The sequence below is a fragment of the Nicotiana sylvestris genome, chromosome 5 (genome assembly GCF_000393655.2).
Source record: "Nicotiana sylvestris chromosome 5, ASM39365v2, whole genome shotgun sequence".
Classification (NCBI taxonomy): Eukaryota; Viridiplantae; Streptophyta; class Magnoliopsida; order Solanales; family Solanaceae; genus Nicotiana; species Nicotiana sylvestris.
Window position 1 is genome coordinate 11719726 of NC_091061.1, and position 21666 is coordinate 11741391.

Below are 21666 nucleotides of genomic sequence, written 5' to 3' on the forward strand. Positions count from 1 at the left end.
TGTGTTTTCTTCTTTCATCTATGTTTTGCCCTGCTTCAATGTCGATCAAGATTTCAGTGAGTTTCTTCAATATACATATACGTGAGATACATGCTTGATACATGTGTGGCAGAGAAATTTTTAAACTCGATTTCAACAACTGATTTTGACTCAAAACTAGTCTAAATCATCTCCAATCTTCCTCAAACTTTACATATTGACTAATTTATACGTTTTCAATGAATTTCAACCATACCCATGAAAAAAGGTCCCTTTTCGCTTAGATTTTTGGATTCTTGTATATTCTTTTCTTTGTGTTTCATCACCTTGTTTATTACCTATCATTGAAATTTTATGTCCTTCTTGCATCTAATGTTTCTGATCACGCTTAAAAATATGGAAAGAGATCTTTGCGTATGATTCTTGGAGAGAAAGAATCCTTATTTATGTGGGGTTTCAATTTTTGTATGAGTTTAGCTAGTTTTGTTAAGTATGTAATTAATAGCTAAAAGTTGGTAAGTTTGGATTTATTTTGAATATTTTCATAAGATTCTCAAAAAATAAACGGTAGGTTAAAAAATCGAGGCGTGCCCAAACTAGTTGAATAAAACTTTATCATTTTTTTTAACAAATATGTCAATTCTGATTCTTGTGACTTGCCTCAATCATAGTAATGTTACTAAAACAATGGCCAAGACGTTTTCTCTTATTTTTACTATTTATAACCTTTTTTTTGGGTCATGTATTATTGATAACCTTTAATGCCCTATCGAACACTAAAAATAATCTAACAATCGTTTTTTTCAAAAATCATTTTGCATGAAAAACATTAATGTTGCACCATACCTTACACCATTTAAAAGTTGTGTATTGCCTTGAAAATGGATGCAAGTTTTAAACTTAATAATTATGAATAATTATTTTTGGTATAATGAGTGAGCAAATTACTTTATTCCCTCCAAAACAACATCAACTGTTTTTTCCCTTTCTATGGCTTCTTCATTATCGATTTTTCTTTTTTAGAATTGCTTTGGAATGCTCTGCTTGAGCCGAGGGTTTATCAAAACCAATCTCTCAACCTTCACAAGTTAAAGGTAAGGTCTGCATACACATTATCTTTCTCAGACTCCACATATAAGATTATACTGAGTATATTATTATTGTTTTCGTAAATAACCAAATTTTATATTTAAAAAAATAGCTCAATTTTGCACGTAAATTATCAGGTTATGTCATTATTTATATCCCATATTTATCATTAACTTTCTAGTTTAATTCTTTTTATTAATTAGCTCAAGGAAGAAGAGGACAAAATCTGCCTTCGTCTCTAGTTGCATAACCACCACTCCTTTCACCAACCAAGTTTAGGCCCTGTTGTCTCATTGAACACCTCTGACATTATTTATTAAAGTACTTTAAAAATATTTACTGATCGATAAAAATTGTCGAACATTTCATCACATTTTTGTAAGAATTTTGATGACTCACTAAATATGGGCAATCCAATTAAAGAATAATTATTGGAAGGGAGCCTTAGAGCAGTAATAAAATTGCATACGTATGATTGACAGGTCGCGAATTCTAGTCGTGAAATTAGCCACTAATACTTGTATTAAAGTAGGCTGCCTACATTACATCCCTTGGGGTGCGACTCTTCCCAGAATCCTGCATGAATGTGAGTTGCTTCAAGCACTAGGGTGCCCTTTTTTCCTGTAGTTATTAGTCAAGTTTAATTTTGATTCTAATGAAATGAATAACTTATCAAACTTTTTAAATAATAGAAATATCACATTTGGTACTTCCACGGACAAATTTTCATAAATATAACTTGTGTTTAGCAATTAAACCATGTTTAAAATACTTCTCCTTATTATAATTTTAAATTTGTTAAAATCTACTAGTCTAAGGACACAACTCTATTAATTAGTTGAAATAATGAGATTTAAGCACCCCACTGCTACTGCTGCTCCAAAGAGCCCACCTTTTATTTTGAGCAAACTTCATTTATAGCCACTAGAGCCAAACTTATATCACCTGATAGCCACAAAATAATCTCTTACAAGTAATAGCCTCAAAACAATAACAAAGGCTAGCAACTGAAAAAGCTGAAACCATACGCTCAACGCAAACGAAAAAGAAAGCAGTCCTAATCGATTTTGTATCCTAAATTCACGCATTCAGTATGGGATCTTCAACCTCCAAACACTATAAAAGTCGCCCAATTATTCACATTGTGAAAGAAATTCTAGGGTTTTTAAAGATTAAACCCAGAGAAGAGCTCTCAAAAATTCATGCTGAAATTCAAATTTTTTGCACAATTGCTGCCTACAATCAGCTTAATAGAGTTGAGATTTCGTTCTTAAATTGTGAAATTGATACAAAATCGACAAAATCAACAAATGTCTATGGAGATTGTGAATGTTGGAACTACAGTTCCAACTTTGATTCCGATTTTACTTCAACACAGTAGTGAATGGGTAAGTGAGAGTAAATTTGTTAATTTCCTTGTTAATGGCGTGTTGATCAATTCGGACTGTAGCTATGATTATTTTGTTGATGAGATATACAAGCAATTGGGTAGAGATTCAATTACGAGTGCAATGGAGATAAAATATACAGTGAAGGATGGCTATGTAGCAATTCCAATATACAATGATATGAGTGTACGCTTGTATATGGAGATGAAAAAGAAAAACCTGGATATCACTGAATATCCATTATGCATAACATTGAAAACTGTATATTCAAGTGTTGAATGCTCATATTCAAGTTCATACTTGGGTGGCAACTTACTTGCAACAACTTCAGCCGGAAACTTACTCGCAACAACTTCAGTTGGTTTACAATGTCAGAACGTAGAAGAAGTACATGGAACTAATATTATTGAGATGATGGATAATCATGTAAAGAAAGACAAAATTGAGATATTGAAGGGAAATTGTATAATAGACAATCCACAACATGAAGAAATTGCAGAAGGTCAGTTGTATTGGGACAAAAATACACTCATTAGTATAATGAAGCACTACGCAATACGAAAAAAATGTCAATTTATAGTGGATAGATCATCTACAACAAGGTATGATTTCTACTTATGAGATTGCACTTCTCTGTAATTTTTTGTATACAGATCTGGATAAAAAAATGTATAATTATTGTATAGTGAGATTGCACTTCTCTGTAATTTTTTGTATACAGATTTGTATAAAAAATGTATAATTATTGTATAATTAGATTGCACTTCTCTGTAATTTTTGTATACAGATATGTATAAAAATGTATAATTATTGTATAATAAGATTACACTTCTCTGTAATTTTTTGTATACAGATCTGTATAAAAAATGTATAATTATTGTATACTAAGATTGCACTTCTCTGTAATTTTTGTATACAGATCTGTATAAAAATGTATAATTATTGTATAATAAGATAACACTTCTCTGTAATTTTTTTGTATATAGATCTGTATAAAAAATGTATAATTATTGTATAGTGAGATTGCACTTCTCTGTAATTTTTTATATACATATCTGTATATATACAGATCTGTATAAAAAAAATGTATAATTATTGTATAATAAGATTGCACTTCTCTGTAATTTTTTGTATACAGATCTGTATAAAAAATGTATAATTATTGTATAATAAGATTGCACTTCTCTGTAATTTTTTTATATAGATATGTATAAAAATGTATAATTATTGTATAGTGAGATTGCATATGTATACTGCTTGTTTATTTGAGACACGTGTAAAAATCTGAAGAAATGCATTATCATAACATTATATTTTAAATAGGTATTGTCTTACATGCGTGGATGAAAGTTGTAAATGGAGTCTTAGATTTTCAAGTTTACACAAATCAAATGTCTTCAAGATTAGCCGGTTCAATGATGTCCATACTTGCCCAGAGATGAGTAGACTATTTTCACAACGTCATGCTACTTCGTCAGCCATTGCAAAACTGATTTGCAACAAATATACCAATCCAAAAATAATATACACTCAGACAGACATCATGAGCAACATGAAACAACAGTATGGGATTAATAAGAGTAACATAAAAGCTTATAGAACAAAAGAAAAGGCGCTTGAACTACTAAGAGGGATACCGCGTGAATCTTATAGAAAACTGTCGGGTCACTTGTATATGATAAATATGACAAATCCTGGTTCTGTCACAAGGTTACATAAATCAGAGGACGAGCGCTTCATGTATGTTTTTATCGCACTAAATGCATCAATCATAAGATGGAAATATTGTTACCCTATCATAGTGGTTGATGGGACATTCCTCAAATCATCACACAGAGGAACAATGTTAACAGCTAGCGCACAAGATGCAACAGGTGAATATGTTGCAGACTCGTATAATAATTATATATGGTATAGATAGTTCTTATTTGTGTATAACAAAAATAAAATGTGGATACTTTCTTATTTGCTTAAGCGGGTAAAATTTTTCCACTAGCATATGCTGTTGTAGATTCTGAAAATGATGCTTCCTGGGAATGGTTTTTTGAAATGTTTAGACAGGCTTTTGGGGAAAAGGAAAGGATGTGCATCGTATCGGATCGTCATGCAAGCATATTGAGGGGTGCTTCGATTGTGTATCCAGAGGTATCTCACTGTGTATGCATCTTTCATCTTTGGAATAACATAAAGAAGCAGTTCAATAAGAACCATGACCGGCTGAGGGAAGTATTTTTTGCAATGGCCAGAGCATACAAAATTGAAGATTTTAATCGCCTCATGGAAGATATGGACAGCATTGATAAGAGGGTAAGGGGTTACCTATTCCAAGTTGGTTATGAAAAGTGGTCTATAGTGCATTCCATTGTTAATAGATCCATGGTGATGACTTCAAATATTGCCGAGTCACTCAATGCAAGGAACAGAGAGGCAAGAGAGCTACCAATCATGAGTTTGCTAGATTACATGATGAATTTGGTTATGGAATGGAATAATACAAATAGAATGACTGCAATGAGTACATTTATTGACATAGGACAAAAATATCATGAAGTACTGAAGGAAAATAGCTATTTGTCGCAAAAGATGACGGTAAATATTCTTTTATTATGTTTTACTTCATACGCCGGAGTAACATACTTTGACAAAAATGCAGTAATACTTGTCATATCCCTGTTTTAGTGTTACTAATAATATCTATTTAAATTTAGGTGAAGCCTTCAACCGATTATGTATATGTAGTAATGGATGCTAAAAAAAGGCGAAACATAGTCTACATGCAAAAAAGAGAATGCTCGTGCAAACGATTTCAAGTGGATGAGATTCCTAGTCCACATGCTATGGCAGTATTGGACTACACACACATGGAAGCACCTAAATATTGTTCTGCCCATTATACCAAGGAATACTTCAAGAAGACATATGAAGTACCAGTTAATCCACTTCGTGATGAAACTACATGGGACCTTCCAACAAAGGTGTTAGATAATGTGGTCCTACCACCGATAGTGAAGGGCAAACCAAGAATACTGACGAAGTCGCGACGCAAGGGACTTTATGAATATCTGTATACTGAAACTGTTACATGTGGACTTTGTGGAAAACAAGGACATAATAGAAGAACATGTAGGAATGCTCAAGACAACTAGTAGATGTTGCTATAGTGATTTAGTATTTTGCAAAAAAAAATTGAATATTGCAATTAGAATATTAGAAAAATAATGAGATTTGCAATCAGATTCTCTCTGATGTATGAATTAAGATGCTACTTTTTGTCATAATGAAAGTATTGGTAGAAGTTTTATTTCAAATACTATTATGGATGTCACTATACAAAATAGATGACAATATATAAAAAAGACTGTTACTATACAAAAATATACAAAATAGACTGTCACTATACAATTTATATGTAATATTTTGTTCCTATACAAAAAAAATAGAAAATAAACTATAGTTATACAAAACATATACAAAATAGATGTCATTATATAAAAACTATACAAAAAAGAGGGACTGCCAATTAAATATACAAAATAGAAATTGTATATATATACAATTACATACAATAGACTCTGACTATCCAAAAAATATACAGATAGATATATAAAACTACAGTTAACAATATCTTACACTTACGCTACAATTAATGATGCCACGGTGCTTAAGATTGTAAATTTAACCGGCCCAATGCAACAGGACAGGTTTTAAACACTTTCTTATCACCTATTCACTGGCATAATATGAAAACAGCAAAACCGTAACATTACAAGCAACATATATTTCTTGCATGTCTTTCCAATTTGCAAAAGCTGTGGAAAATGCAATAGTTGTTTCAACATTAGCATTTCAAACATATTGTTCAAAGACAACCCAAACAAAAAGCATAAAATGTAATATAGGTATGCAACTGTATCCTATCATAGACAATATAAGAACCAAACTACTTCCATCTTAAAACTACATGTGAAGTTTCTGTTAAACTATCCCAAACTACTTCATCTTGCCCTTCAACTTGCCCTTTTTCTTGATATCCTTCAAAGTCTCGTCATCACCAACATGCGTCTTGCCCTTTTTCATGTTATCCTTCAAAGACTTGTCATCAACAATGGAATGCGACTTGCTCTTTTTCTTGTTATCCTTTTTTATCTTATCCTTCAATCTACCAGTAGACTCATCATCACTAACTGCATGTCCTCTTTGTTTCTTCACTCCATAATCCCATAGCAATATACCATATCGATTTTGTATCCCGTCAATATCAATAGCTTTAGGAATATTGCTGCCTTGAATGATGTACTCAGCAAATGCAGCAACATAAACACCACAATCACTACATACAAGGTAGCACATAAACATTGAATAAAAGTTAAGATAATATCCAAATAGAAATTCATATACAAAAAATGAATAAGAATCAGAAATATTCAATAATAATTTACGTGTTATCTTGCATTGGAAACCCATCAACGACATGAATCTCAAAAGGATCATTGGCGGGGATTCCCATAGGATTCTCCTTTGTGTCCCCAAAACCAATACGATGAAGGAAATATGGGAGCAACACTGAGTATGGCTCAACTGATCTCTGAACTGCACTATTCTGTCGCGCGCCACTCATGGAATCATATACATAAATGCGCAGATCTTTGAATGACAATCTCGCCAATATCCAGTGCCACTTATCAAACAGATTTATAGGGAAAAGGATTTCATCAACAGTAGACCAAGGAACATTACATCTTAAAAAATACCCAAGTATGTACTCAACAATTGGATCTGTTTCAGTAATCAAATTCATGTCTCTATTTTTCTCCAAAAACTCCTTGTACAAATTCGAAATCAAGCAGTTAAACCAACAGTCAGTCATTGTGAATCTTATTGGAACATCAACATCGTACTTCCCTTTCTTTCTCAAATAGTAAAAAATTACATCAATATGCTGAAATGTGAAGAATATACACAGTCACAAAATTACAGTATGAAAAAACTAAAAATGTATATCACCAGTTTATATTTTACAGTTAAAGTGTTGACGTACTGAATCACACAAGGGTAGGCCGGGATATGCAAATGTGAAGAACCATTTTTTTCTCCAATATCATCAACTCCAAATTCAAAGATTTTATTTAGCTTATTGCCAGCCTCTGTATAAACACCGTCCCTGATGAATCATGATAAAAAGATATGGTTCATAACACGAAATAAACAAGAACAAAAAAAGAAATAAGAAAAAACTGAAACATAAAACTTACGGCGCATTAGTCCTTAAGCCTCTATTGATGAAAGTGTTCCACTTACACAATATTTTGAAATCAACAGGATTGTCAACATTTCCCTCAAAAGAATACTTTATAGTCAAGATGGGCTTCTTTGACTTAGTTGGCTTGTTTTCAACAACTTGGATTGTGCCACCAGAGTCAAATGTGTTTATGAATGGTGACTTCATGACCCCTGCTGGTTTCCTTTCTCTAGGGTTCATTTCAGGTGTGTCATGATCAACAACAACTATATGATCTTCCTGCATAGTAGCAATATTTTTCTCCACTCCTAAACAATCACCATGTACAATATTTTGATTGAAATACTTTTGGGTGATTACAGTTATTTGAGCCTAAGCATCATTACTCCAGCTATTGTCCTTACCACCTTCCTCACAACTATTTTTACCAAGTTGTACAGAATCATCCACCAAACTCCCCATATTAGAAGTATTTTTGTCACAAAACTGTTGGGTGATTGCAGTGATTTCAGGCTCGGCATCCTCAATCCAGGCTTCGTCATCACCAACTCTTTTACTACTTTTACCATCTTGTATAGAATCTTTCACCACACCCTCCATAACATCAATAGTTTGCTCTAGACTTACCTCATTGTCAACATTTTTCTTTAGAACTTCTTCAATGCCAATATTTTTCTCCATAACTTCCTCACTACTAAAATTATTCTCTAAAAATTTCTTATCATGATGGTTGTCATTTTTTTGATTACCCTGTTCAGAAAAAATATACAACAAGTTGTAAAATTATAGTAAAAGGTAAAAATAACAAATAAGCGTAGTCATGAGAATACTTTGAAGCATTGCGTACACCTAGAGCTTTAAAAACCTTTTTAAATGAGGAAATCATTAAGTTCTCCAAAGATGAAACCTTATCGTTTACCTATAAAAGGAAAAGTGAAACCGAATATCAATTAAGTTGTCAGAACTGCTCAAAGACAAAATAGAATTGTACCTTCTTGATTTCACTTCTCATAAGTTTTAGCTCTTTCTCGCTTGAATTCAAGTTACTGGACTGTGGATTCGGATTCTCATTGTTGATAGATTGTGATTCTGGCTTATTTTTGGAGTGCTTCTTAGCACTTGTTTTAACTTCAACCACGACTCCAGATTCAATATGAATCTCATTTTTATCTTCACAAACTGGGACAAAGTCATCCAATTGAAGTCTTGTTTGTTCATCATTTGTTGGGAAAATGTTACCAAACACCAACTACAAATAAATAAATAAATAAAAGTTAGCAATCACCAAATGTATCAGAAATGCATAATTCATGTATCCGAAATGTATAATGCATGTATCAGAAATGTATAATTTATGTATCAGAAATATATATCTTTTACCTGCTCCTGACTTAAAAGAAAAAACTCTTTCCTCAACCTTTTAAACGTCACCTTCTTCTTTACTTTCCAGTTAAGTATGTGTGGCATAAGATTTCCAACCCGGCAAGCGAGGTTTTTGCGAGTATAGGGGCAGCATTCATAAAACCAACACTGGAATGACAAAGGCAAACCACCATATCGGTACATCTCTCTCCTACTACGAACCTTATCCTTCATTGAACACAACGTAACATTAAAAACCACTTTTCCCCAAGGGAAAGTCTCAAAATCACCAGATTCAACCAACAGAAAATTATTCTTAGTTATCAAATCATCATTCGTAGTAGAAAATAGGAAATTGTGAATGAAATACAATACTGCAATCTTTAATGCATCCTCATCAGATTTCCACATCTTGTTTAAGAAACAGTCAGTTAACGATTTCTTAGACACTTTCGACATGCTTGGAAAGTACAATTCCATCAACCGACTCGACTGGACAGATTCATAATCCTTATTGGGATCACCATTACACTTTAAATCTGTAATAATACAAAACTCTGCAAGTCCAAAGCGCAACTTGGTGCTATTCACTTTAATCCATAACTCATTATCTTTAGGTGACACTACTTCCCTAAGCAATAGTGAATGGATAAGTTGGTTCTGTATAAAAAATTCGGGCAAGTCCACAAAATAACCAAAACATGTTCTTCTAAACATCTCAATCTGCTGATCATCCAAATTATTTTTCAAATGTTCCACTATAGTGCAGTTTGTATGCACACTGATACGGGTACTATAATGATCAGCCAAAGGAACATAGTAATCCCAAAGCTGCAAACAACACAAAAATATAAATATATATAAGCTTCTTAACAATCACAAATACACACTTTAAACATTACTTATACAATATGTGGATAGATGATACACTTTATATACAAAAGTTGCACATTACTTATTGACTTGATACACATTATATACAATATGAAAAAGAATGATACATTTATATACAAATCTGGAACATAACTGTCATATTGGTTAAATTTCTACATATTAAAATAAACTAGGCGCATACAAGTCAAAGTTATATCATTAGAAAATACCTTCAAATCAGATGAGCTAGAACATTTTTTATCAACATGAACTTTTCTCTTTTTTGATGGAACATCATCCCGTCACTTTTAGCTTTCCTTTTAGAACCTTTACCATTATCCTTCATAACATCCTTTTTCGCTATTTTAATCTTTCTTTTGGAACTTGTACCTTTTTCAACAACTACATGCTGAGCAGTGTGTGACCTCGTTACTCTATCGCTGGGAGTCCCGCTATGAGAACGAGTCCTTCTATCAACATGAGTATTTTGCTTTCTTTCACTAAGGGTATTTTGCATTGCTTCAATAGAATTATGGGTTGCATGCCCCAAATCGCACCCAAATTTTGGTAAATCTTCAAAATCGTCATCGTCATTGCTAATGAAATTAGGGTTATATTTCAGTAATTTACCGGCTAATTTCAGAGAATTTGGAGATGCCTTCATCTTCTTTTTTTTCTTCAAAGACTTCTTTTCCCCCATTATAGAGTTGACTATGAACAAAAATCGGAAAACCTAGAGTTGACTATGAAGAAAAATTGAAAAACCTACTGAAATTTTGACTTACATTGAAACCAAGAGTAAAAATGCAGAAGCTGTGTTTGAGGAGAAAGGTGGTTTGAGAGAGCCGAGTTAAACGAGTAAATTCAAAAGCGTGGGTGGTTTATGGATTATGGGCTAGTAGATGTAATAAGATTGGGCCGGAGGGACATTTCGGGTCAAAGGGGAAAACTTTGGGCTATTAAAATTTTGAAGGGCTATACAGGGTAGTTTTCCCTTTTATTTTTGTCCAGAAACATAGGTTAGGTCACTTGGATAGTTGGATATGTAACTTGACACTATCCACTATGGCCATGCTAAATGAGCAGGGTCGGATCATTTTCAACGTGTTATGTGTAAAAATTTATTAAAATTTCAAAAAATATTTAAATCCATAGTTTTAAAGGTACATAGACTTCATTCTAAAAACCTTGAAGATGGTATCCATCAAATTAAAAGTTCTCGATTTGCCGCTGAAAATGAATAATCACACAATCATGCATTCATACAAATACAACTCTCTAATTTTTTACTTAATTAGGGTCACAATGTTTTCCAAAGTCTCGATTTTCATCAACGTTTGATTCTCGTCCTTCTTATCCTCGAGACATTTGGCTAGAAGCTGGATTAGTCCAGGCTTCACAAGCTCATACAAATATTAACTCATTTTCATAATAAAATAATGGAAAAGGGTCACATTTTGTCATATAATATCCGAAATTGAGTAACGTTGCCCTCTGTTACACTTCTAATCTAATAGTATCACCCCAGTTGTTTGACAAAAGTCTTGTTTTACCCTTGATCCCTAGCAGAGCTTCTACCTAAGGGTAATTTCTAACACCGTTGAAAGTTGAGGGATAAATTTGGATATATCTTTCTCGAAAAATTTGGACATTTGCAGTCCACTCTGTTTACGCTGGAGCTCCATTGATAATAAATAAATATTAGACGATTTACCAACGGCAATGGTACAAAGGCACTAACATTGTAGCGGATGACAAAGTTGAACAATTTCGATAGGGCAACTTTGGACCTTCAAATTGTTTTATGAAAGTTTAAATTTTACATATATTCAAGTCTACTAAATTTGAATATCATGAAAAACAAAAATGCCAACATTTTGAGAGAGATGGAAGTGGATATTACAAATAACCAAAGAACCAAACTCTCACCTCAGAGAATTGTAATATGTGGTGTTTCATCTTTTCATTGACGTGGAATAATATCATTGGTTCCACCTCAGCACTAAACAAATGAATTTGATTGGTCTCAAATAATACATGTCAAAGGTAAGGCGTGTGCCTATTTCACCCAACCTATTCCTTGCTTGTGCCTTTGCTATAACTGCGCATTCTATGCTCGTGCCTCCTTTTCAATGGCACTCATAAGGCCATAACATGAAAATATTTTTGTTCATTTACACCAGTCTTCAAATTCCTTAAACAAAAACCATTCCGGGGAAATAAAACCCCGGTAAGAAAGACAATTTTAGCAGAAATTTGATATATATATACTCTCAAGATGACGTCGTTACATATTCATCCTATTGTTCCGGTAGGAACATTGGATAAAAGTGGAACGATACTGAGAAGATTAACATGGTCTGTGCGCAAGAATGACAGGCACAAATGTGTTAGTACTCATTCATTTGTTTCAAAGCCATCTCTCTCAATCTCTAATCAAATGATGCAAAGGAGGCCTCTTAGTGTTTCTGCTTCTATGATTCTATCAAATCCACAGCCCCAGGACACAGTTATCAAAGATGATGATCAAAGAAAGGAAGCCATAGTATCGGAAAATCTGGACGAGTGGATGAAGGAATGGATGGTGGACATTGTAAAGAACTTGAAGCAAGCGCCACTACTGGTCCACATTTATGCGCAAGAAGATGATAGAGGCCAAGAGAGAAGACCCCAGATCAAAACTGAAAGAGCCTTAGTGGAGAAATGGCAGAAAATGAAAAATGAATGGGAAAATGGAGAGAAAAGAACCCCAGATGGACTAATATTTGTTGAAGAACTTAGAGATGAAGAAGATAGAGAATTAAATGAAAATGGAAATGACAATTCAGAAGAAGATTCAGTTGAAGGATTGACAAAATCTTGGGGGTTAATTGTACAAGGGAAAGGAGTTGAATTTGGACCTGCTTGTTATCTGTTGAAAACAAGCAGAGTTGGAGCTGGTAGAGGAATGGGATTGTTTTGCACTCATTATTGTTTAGTAAGAGTTAAGAATTTTAGGGAGAGTGCTTTGACACAACTTAAAGGTTGTTGGTTATGAAGTAACAAACAGCGATAAGTGAACAGTTCAATGGTCAAGAGATCACAATTTGAATCGTAATATGGTCCTTCCTATACTCCGGACCACAAATTTGGGTCCATGTTTACTATGTGAAAGAAAAAACAATGAAAACATTGTTGTTGTTCGTACTAGTAAGATTATTTAATCTTCATATATCTGAAAGGTACCAGTCAGTACAAAGTCCTGTGGAAATGACTCCATATAATTCATTTATTTTAAACAAGTGGGGCTCTATAATTCATCTCTCTGATTATATCTCAAGGCTGTAGTGCTACAAGACAACCTTTACAATATACAACACCTATGCCTGAGAATCGCGTGGAACAGATACAAGATCTAGATTACAGCTGAAAAAACTCATGATTGTCACTAGTTAGACTATATGTATCAAACGTGGCATCATATGTGCAGTAAGTTAGGGGATGAGAGAGTTATGATCATTATACTGAATATAACTCTACAGCCAATTGGCTGCCGTCTTACTTGATATTGGCTGGATTGATAAGTTATCTGAAACCTTGGCTAGGGAGCGATATTGCAACTTTACACTCTCAGCATTGTCTAGTGTCTTTACAACATACCTGCACAAGTTGTACATTCAAATAAGGAGTCAGTCCTCATAGGTAAAATGAGTCAGTAGAAGTTGGAATCTTTAAGAACATTTTGACCAGTGTTTATTTAAGTGTGACATAAGGGATACAACACATTCATAATAAGAGGTAATAACTTCTCAGTGTTAAGTTACCCAAAAAAAAAATCTGTTTTAAGAAAGGTTGAACCTAGTACTCCGTCTTCCTCACACTATAGAACACCATTAGACATGTAGTTGAAGAATTTTATCAGATACTGCAAGATGACGAGAAGTCAAATCGCGCTGTCAATTATATAGATGCAAATCCAGATAACAAAGAAGAAAAGCGAAAACAAAAAAGCTGGATTCAGCAGAGCACTCAAAATGAATACGATATCATTAGGTCGAAAGACAAAACTTAGAAGCCAATGAAGACAATCTGAGGCAAGAAGTTCGAAGGGAATAGCAAAATGCAACAAACTTAAGATTAACCTTTCTTCTTTTTCCTTATATAAGAAGGCCGAGAAACCTAAATGAGCTGAAGAATTCTTTTAATAAACTACTTACACAAAGTAAGCATTTTAAAGGTCAAAGATTTGGATGCAATATAATGAAATATGTTGACCCTTTCATGTCTGACTGGCACTAAAGCATTTTAAAATTCAAAGGGCATACCACTTATCTGAGCTATGTGCTAGAGAAGTCTAGAAATTTTTTTAATAACCGAGAAATTCTCGAGAATCAGGCGCACGATCCAAACTCAATGAATAATGGGTGCAATCCTCTACCCTTCTCCGCTTAAATACTAGGGGGTTTTCTGTGGCAAAGTTCGAACTCGACCCACGCATTACACTACGTCTTACCAGTGAACCAAAGCCCCAAGAGCGAGAGAGGTCTAGATTTCTGAAGATTTTAACCTTTTAGGCTTAACAGATATATAGAACTCAAATGTTGAGAGCCTAAGCACAAAGGATATATTAGTGGACTTTTTAAAAGTTGTGGCAAATAGCTTTGGGAGGTCAAAAAGGATGTAATGAAATTTGAAAAACAAAATGATGCAAAAAAAGAGGTGTACCATCCATTCAAGCACTGAGTGGTAACAACAGCCTCACGACCCACAAAACGCTGAGGTGTCCTTTTGTTACCCTATTTGATTAAAAATTTCAATTAGATAGCCCATTCAAAACCAATCTGGAAATGCAATTGAAATTCAGATATTACAGGAAGAACCTTTATAATAACCCTGTCTGTGACAGCAAATGGAAACTGAACGCCTCTTCCTCTTAGATGATCCGAGAGCGGTGAATCACCAAAGGTCCCTCTATCCTGCATCACGTTATGATATTAATGCCTTAAGAGAGAGTCAGGCTTTTGAGCACAAGGACAATCAGATGTAACTCTCCCTGATTTTCTTTTTATCTTTAGTCTAAATTAAACAACGTTCAACACTATTTCCATCTAATTTCAGGTCGTGGTATAGGTAAAAAAAAATAAAAGTGGCAAACCTGGTCATATCTCTCCTTTCTTCTTTTTAAAGAACGATTAAGCTGTGATTCCTCTTCTCGACGGAATGCTTGAACTGCAGCTCGAAGAGCTACAGAAATATGGAGAGGCAAATAGAGGTCATCAGAAAGAATAGAGATAAATAGGACTATATGAACTTACTCTTAGCTTCATTTCACACCTTAAAAATGCAGAAAGGACCAGTGAAGCACATAAAGACCCTTCAATCTATGTTCTTCCAAGTACGGACAGGTTTGACTAGAAGTTCAAAAAGAGTGTAAAACTAGGATCATACAATCATGAATATGATAGAGCCAGTAGAGAAAATTTCTTTTATAATCTAGAAATCCCCGAGACCCAATGGCACGCAGTACGAAACTCGACGGATAATGGGGCCATTCCTCTACCTTTTCAGTTTAAATACCAAGCTTTTGCTGGCAAGGTTCAAACCAGTGACATGCGCCTAACTCACGCATCACGAGTTCTCTTACTACCAGACCAAAGCCCCGAGGCATTAGTAAAGAAATTTATCCAGTTGACTTAATGCAAACTTACTTTTTGACAAGTTAAGCAACAAGTTTGGAAGCCCTTCTAACTCTAACTAAGGTTAGAATTTGAAATTTGAAGCTAGAGCCAAAACATGCGGGTTGTTAATTAGATATCCTCGGTCTGCTATGAGAAATTAAGTTTGCTGCTTCTAATTTGGAAATCAACTGCAAAAATAGAGTTGCCTTCGTCAGAAGAAGTGAAAATGATAGAGATGACAGAGAATGGACACTGGAGAAATGGTAGTTCAGAAATAGACAGCTTAACATGTGAACGTAGTGAGATAGAAAGCATGATGAAGGAATAATTTTCTTTTTTATACTGTGATCGAGAAAGAAGACTTAGCTCGTTTTTTTAATAAAGATAGAAGTGTGCATTCCAAAAGTGGAAACATGAGATGTTTACAGTCTGTTGATAGGTACTACGATCAGGGCATGTTTACAAATTTATTCTTAGATAGGGGCCACCATGAACCATGGTGGTGCTTCCTGGACAGTGAGTCCATGCCACCAGACAGAATCATCAAGTATTAGAGAAACCAGAGTAAATGGTATACTAAATCTACCAAAAGTAGAGAATATATACTTACATAAATTTGGCGCCACTAAATCTTCAGACACCACGTGTGAACAGATATAGCAAGCTTTCTGCAATTACACCATAAAGGCTAATTAGAGACTTACTTTAGAACTAGCTCACTCGCACACGGACTAAAGTCACCACAGATTCATATTCTCTTTCTAGGACCTTGTTGCCAACTTAAGTGCGAGAAGACAACTTCCTATTGCAAATGTGAAAGGAAAAACTAACATTTAACAAAAGGAGAAAAGACGAATGAAAATTTTGTGTCTCTTGCATTTATGTGAATTTGTACATTCATTAGATATCAATGAATGTCATAACTAGAACTACTAAGGTAATAGATAAATACATAGATTCAGAAATATTTTGTGAACTGTGAAGCAACATTAGATGATAGTGCAAACAGAGGATTATGCAACTATTTTTGTTTGACAGGAGAGACGAGATTTAATTTGAGTAGGGATGCAATGTCCATATATAGCTTTTGGAGGTGACATGGTTTCAGAACAGTTGGTCCGATCAATTTCAAATCTAAAATTAAAGGCATTTGCATCTGATTTTGCCATCTGCATCTCTCTCCAACCAATAAGAATATTAGCATTTTCTTGGTTATCACACTATGTTATCAGATACAGTGCAGTTCCCCTAAACTGAAAGTGGAGAGAAGTTTTTCCAAAGATGCTTACTTAAATCAAAAAGCATAAAAACCAGAGCAAAACCCCGAATTCGGGAACACATTCTCCTATTATGCAAATGAGGTTGTAAGTCTCTCTATCTAATGCATCTTGAAACAGAATTTGTTGATTAAGCAGCATTGAATATCAAAATCCTCAAAGAAAAGAGATATAAAGAAGTTTAGACGCAAATGCAATTAATATCGAGTATCAATGAAAGTTGGTAACAAACTGTTTCCAGAGGACATACCATTCTAATCACATGCTGCACTCCACCACTACCAAAGGAATGCCCACAAGGCAATATCATCGCATCATCCATAAGTGCTCCCCTGAAATTGACAGCATGATATCAAGTGTGGATGCAAGTAACGAGATGGATAAAATAATGCATGAATCTAGAACAGCAAATAACGTATAGAAAGAGACTGCAAGAGCACGTGATGTTAAGCCAGGACAAATAAAATAATGCATGAACCAAAAACGGTAAATACAAATATGGAAAGAAACTACTTAACTACATAAGCAAATAATCATAAGATTATTTTAACCTCTACTATAAACATTATCATTTGATAACTCAGAATAGATAAATATTATACAGCCATTAGAAGAACGAAAAAGTAAAAGCACGCCTCAGCCGTTTTTCAAAAAGAGAACATTTTGTTGACAAATGCCGATTCAGAAGATTTTTTTAATGAAAATTAGGCGGGAAAACTTGCATAAGCTAACAACATACACCTTTTTTTCCATTTTATGTGACATTTTTTTCGTTTTTATTTTATATGACATTTTAGTTTGTTTAAAAAAGAACAATCGTTTTATATTAAGAAACAATTTAACTTTAAGTTTTCATTTTACCCTCAATGTCATGATTATATAGCCACAGAAATGTCATGGCTACAAGTTCCAAAAGTCTTCCTTTCATAAACTTTGTGCTCAATCAAACAGGTTCACAGAAAAATGAAATGGAGGCAGTAATATTAAATCTACCGTTAATATTCCGCACCTCGACTATTTCACTGGGTACCTGCTATCTCCCACCAACATAGGTACTGGATAAGTCTACCCACCAATACTTAGGCAAAATAACCTAGTGTTTTTTGTCCCTACTAGAATTTGACACTGGTCTCCAAGGTTTCTATCCGATTCATTGACCATTAGGTCACACCCTTGGGTGCAATTTATGTTTTTGTGGCAAAACGACAACCATCCCAGATTCTGAAAAAAACTTACAAGAGTCATCTAGGTAAAATTCAATAAATCATTTCATCCCACCAAATGCCCTTTTCTTTTCTTCCTATAACAGAAAGGAAGTAGCAGAGCACACCTACAGTATAACTGAGAAACTAGAGCTAGCATTAGACAAAGCATCTATACTCTTTTATTCTCAAGCAAGATCACACTTGATTAAAGCTAAAATAATATGCTCTCCTGCGGGATTTACTTTTAATTGCATCCACATTACTGCAGCTTAATGCATTCTCCTAAAAAGCAACCTCTAGCATATAACTGCTAATTGCACATTTACACTAGTTGTCACTTGACCTTGCAAATATATTAACATGTGGGATCACCCTAATTGTCTTTGTCCGAAGTCTAAACTAAGAGCTCCAAGAAAGCAAACAACCTTTAATAATCTTATTAACACCAATTTTATCAATATCAATCATCTGTGCCACAATCCAAAATTTATTGAGGCCATCTATATGAAACCTCCATTTGGCCCATCTCATTCTAATACTAAATAACTTGCCTTTTTAAGACAATCTAGGAGTCATAACGCAATTTATGCTTTACTTAAGATCCAGAAAGCCGCAGCTAAACTAGAAGAACAAGCGAACAGCCAAAACAGATTACTCTCTCTGACCCAATTTATGTGATACTCTTCCTTTTTAGTCTGTCATGAAAGAATGATACGTTCTATATTTAGAAACAATTTAACTTCAAAAAGTTTCATTTTACCCTTAGTGAAATGATTATAGTCACACAAATGTCTATAACTTATTTTTACCACAACTTTCAAAACTCTTTCTTTCTTTCTTAAACTCCGTGCTCCGTCAAAAATTATCATATGGATGAAGGGATTACAGGACAAGAAACTTACATAATTGGATCGGAGAGAATAGCTCTCAAAGACTCTCCCGATTCACTTGAATAACAACCTTCCTTTCTCCCACTAAACCCACACCCATTCTCAAACCCCATTTCCTTCGGCCCTGCATTTGACCCTTCCCTTCCCTGCAAATATTGACTATTATAATACACCTCCCCATCAACACTAGCAATTGTCACTGCATTTCTCGCGTCCATGCCGCCCTCATTTCCTGATTCCTTAGCACCTTATTCAACATATCAATAAATCAATAGTCAACTACGCATCAATCCAAAAGAAGTCCGAGTTTTAAAAAACAACTAGAAAATATAATAAACTGTCAAAAACACTTACCAAAGACAGAAAGGGTTTTTGGTTTTTCACTGCCAATTTTACTATTACAGTTATTATTAACTTTATCACTATTATTATTATTATTATTATTATTACTATTTTCAACTATAACAATGCCTTCAGCTTCATTTTCATCGTCATCATCATTATCGTCATCATCCTCGTCATCATCCACGTGATCATCCTCCGATCCATAGCCACGTCGGTCGTCGGTGAACATTTGACGGCGAAAATCGGCAGCTTGCGGTTGATGAGTGAAGTAATGGTGGTGATGATTATTATCGTACTTGTCAATGAATCCGGTAAGTTCTCGGGTCGTTTTTGGGCCCGGATCACCGGTAATGGCGGCGGCGCAGCGATGAGGAGGTGGTGGTGGTGGGCCACAGCTGAAAGTTTCATGGAAAACGAGCTGTGAGTGTGGATTGAGTCCATTTTCCACTCGTCGGGTCGAAACCAGGCCCATTTCTTCAGAAGCCATAGGCAGTGTCAATAAAACAACCCTAATTCAAGTTAATTTCTGGAACGTAAAGAGAATTGCAGGTTTGGATTGAAGAGAAACTCCATTTTTGGTGATGAAGGAAGTGGGAATTTTTTTTGTTTTAGGAAAAAAATGGTAAGAATTAGGGGTTTAGGAATTTGGGGGTTGTGGGCCAGTGAAACGACGCCGTATTAAGTGTAGCTGCAGGATAGTGCAATTAAGAACATTGGTCAATTTGATGGTCGTTGAAAATACAAGATGGGTACCATTGTTCTAAGTTGAGAACAAATAGATGGTTAGACAAATGAAGAAAAACTCATATAATATTTTTTTTGTTTCTTACTCGGTGTTCGGTACCTGTATTATAACCCGGCTACATCAGGATTCGGGCTAGGTAGGACCCTATTTGAGGGGTAGCGCTCTCAATCAAGGATTTTTTCATACCTAGGGCTCGAACACGAAAACTCTGGTTACGAGAGGAGTAGCCTTATCCGCTGTACCACATGTGACCACATGTAATGTTTTGTTTGTCTTATTGTTTATATTGAAATTTGAATTTTAATTTCAAAGATTTGCATATACTTTATTGTTAATGTAATAAATTTAAATATATAAGTACATGAAATCCGATAAATCATGGTATTACTATAATACACAAATTAATCATTTTGTTCTGCGAACTTGCTTTAGGTGTTAAATTTTCATCACCCTCCCCTTTCCTTACATCATCTTACAGATGGAGTAATGTGTCATTTATCTTATTTTCTGAGTTACTAATTTTATTTTTTATAAACCCCTATCTATAGCTATCTTTTCAAATAATGTAAAAGAAGCTTTCCCTCCGTTTCGCTTTATTTGTTACTATTTAATTGTTAGTCCGTTTCAAAAAAATTGACATATTTTTATATTTTATTAATGAGAAACTTTTATACTTACATAAATAATATAATTTGTTTAAAATTACAAGCTTTAAAAATATTGTAGCCAAATATTCTGGCATATTTAAGACGTTTAAAGTCTTCCTCTCTTTATTAAATTTTACGTCTAGTGGCATATCTAGAGAGCAGTGTATACGGGTTCCCGCCAGGAGTGAAGCTATATATCTTAAAGAGTGGTCAATTGACCACCCTCAACCAAGCCAATTTTGGGGTCGCTTTATAGTAATGAAACCAACAACCAAAGAGCTGCAAAGACCAATGGCCCAATTGTTGTACAATAGGGTTGTAATTTATTAGTTATTCCTGATGATGCTCGTCGGAATATTGCATTGCGCATATAGATAATTAATCACTCTTTATCAAAGAATATTTTTAACTTCTTTCGAGTTTGAACACCCTTGAGGAAATTCCTGATTTCGCCACGGGTTCCCGCGAATCCAATAACTTTTATATAGACCCTATATTTCTATTAAAAAATCCATGAAATATAGAGTATATAAATATCTTACAGCTTGTTTGGATGGTTGTTATGTATTGTTTTATAATGGATCGGGTAGTATTGTATTGTATTATATTGTATCATTTTGAAGTATACAATGTTTGAATAGATTGTATTGTTTGTCATCGTTTCATGAAGCCATGCACCAACAATATGAAGAATAAACTGCAATATTATTAAAAAAAAGTAAGGAACGAGACAATATTATAAAAAAAAGGTAGAGTAAATAACAAAATATAATTATTTAATAATAAAAAGGGGCAAAATGAGAGAAAAAAATAGAAAAACGATACGACCACACTAAATCTGTCGTTTCATAAGGTGACATTTTTCGTTGCTACGTAACCATAAATTTAACGATACGATACAATAAAATTTAAATAACAATCAAAATAAACATTGTATTTGAAATAACAATATGATACAATACAAGAGATA

At 34.1% G+C, this 21666-nt stretch overlaps 4 protein-coding genes and 1 non-coding gene across 6 annotated transcripts; 3 read left to right on the forward strand and 2 right to left on the reverse strand.

The window, feature by feature from the left end:
* The first annotated feature begins 4008 nt into the window (after window positions 1-4008).
* On the forward strand, window positions 4009-5602 carry LOC138868274 (uncharacterized). The gene is made up of 3 exons (XM_070145816.1): window positions 4009-4330; window positions 4453-5045; window positions 5165-5602. The coding sequence occupies exons 1-3, from the start codon at window positions 4009-4011 to the stop codon at window positions 5600-5602; spliced, it is 1353 nt and encodes a 450-aa protein (XP_070001917.1).
* Window positions 5603-7539: 1937 nt separating this feature from the next.
* LOC104220446 (uncharacterized) lies at window positions 7540-9851 on the reverse strand. Its single transcript, XM_070174250.1, has 4 exons — window positions 9076-9851; window positions 8687-8944; window positions 7709-8445; window positions 7540-7617 (listed from the first exon to the last, which is right to left on the reverse strand). Exons 1-3 carry the CDS (start codon window positions 9772-9774, stop codon window positions 8068-8070), a joined length of 1335 nt encoding a protein of 444 aa, XP_070030351.1. The 5' UTR covers window positions 9775-9851; the 3' UTR covers window positions 7540-7617; window positions 7709-8067.
* LOC104220444 (U-box domain-containing protein 62) lies at window positions 9773-19973 on the reverse strand. 2 transcript variants are annotated; one of them, XM_070174251.1, is made up of 9 exons: window positions 19314-19973; window positions 18972-19206; window positions 17115-17196; window positions 16198-16255; window positions 15065-15153; window positions 14790-14885; window positions 14635-14705; window positions 13472-13569; window positions 9773-9888 (listed from the first exon to the last, which is right to left on the reverse strand). In XM_070174251.1, exons 1-9 carry the CDS (start codon window positions 19789-19791, stop codon window positions 9860-9862), a joined length of 1236 nt encoding a protein of 411 aa, XP_070030352.1. In that variant the 5' UTR covers window positions 19792-19973; the 3' UTR covers window positions 9773-9859. The 2 variants fall into 2 exon arrangements, with proteins under 2 accessions (XP_070030352.1, XP_009769619.2); XM_009771317.2 differs by lacking the exon at window positions 9773-9888 and adding an exon at window positions 11762-12124 and having other exon boundaries at window positions 19314-19972.
* Window positions 12209-13119, forward strand: LOC104220443 (uncharacterized). The gene has a single exon (XM_009771316.2). It carries the CDS (start codon window positions 12209-12211, stop codon window positions 12965-12967), a length of 759 nt encoding a protein of 252 aa, XP_009769618.1. The 3' UTR covers window positions 12968-13119.
* LOC138869922 (U6 spliceosomal RNA) lies at window positions 12236-12337 on the forward strand. Its single transcript, XR_011400160.1, has one exon. It is a non-coding gene; the product is annotated as a U6 spliceosomal RNA (small nuclear RNA).
* Window positions 19974-21666: the final 1693 nt, after the last annotated feature.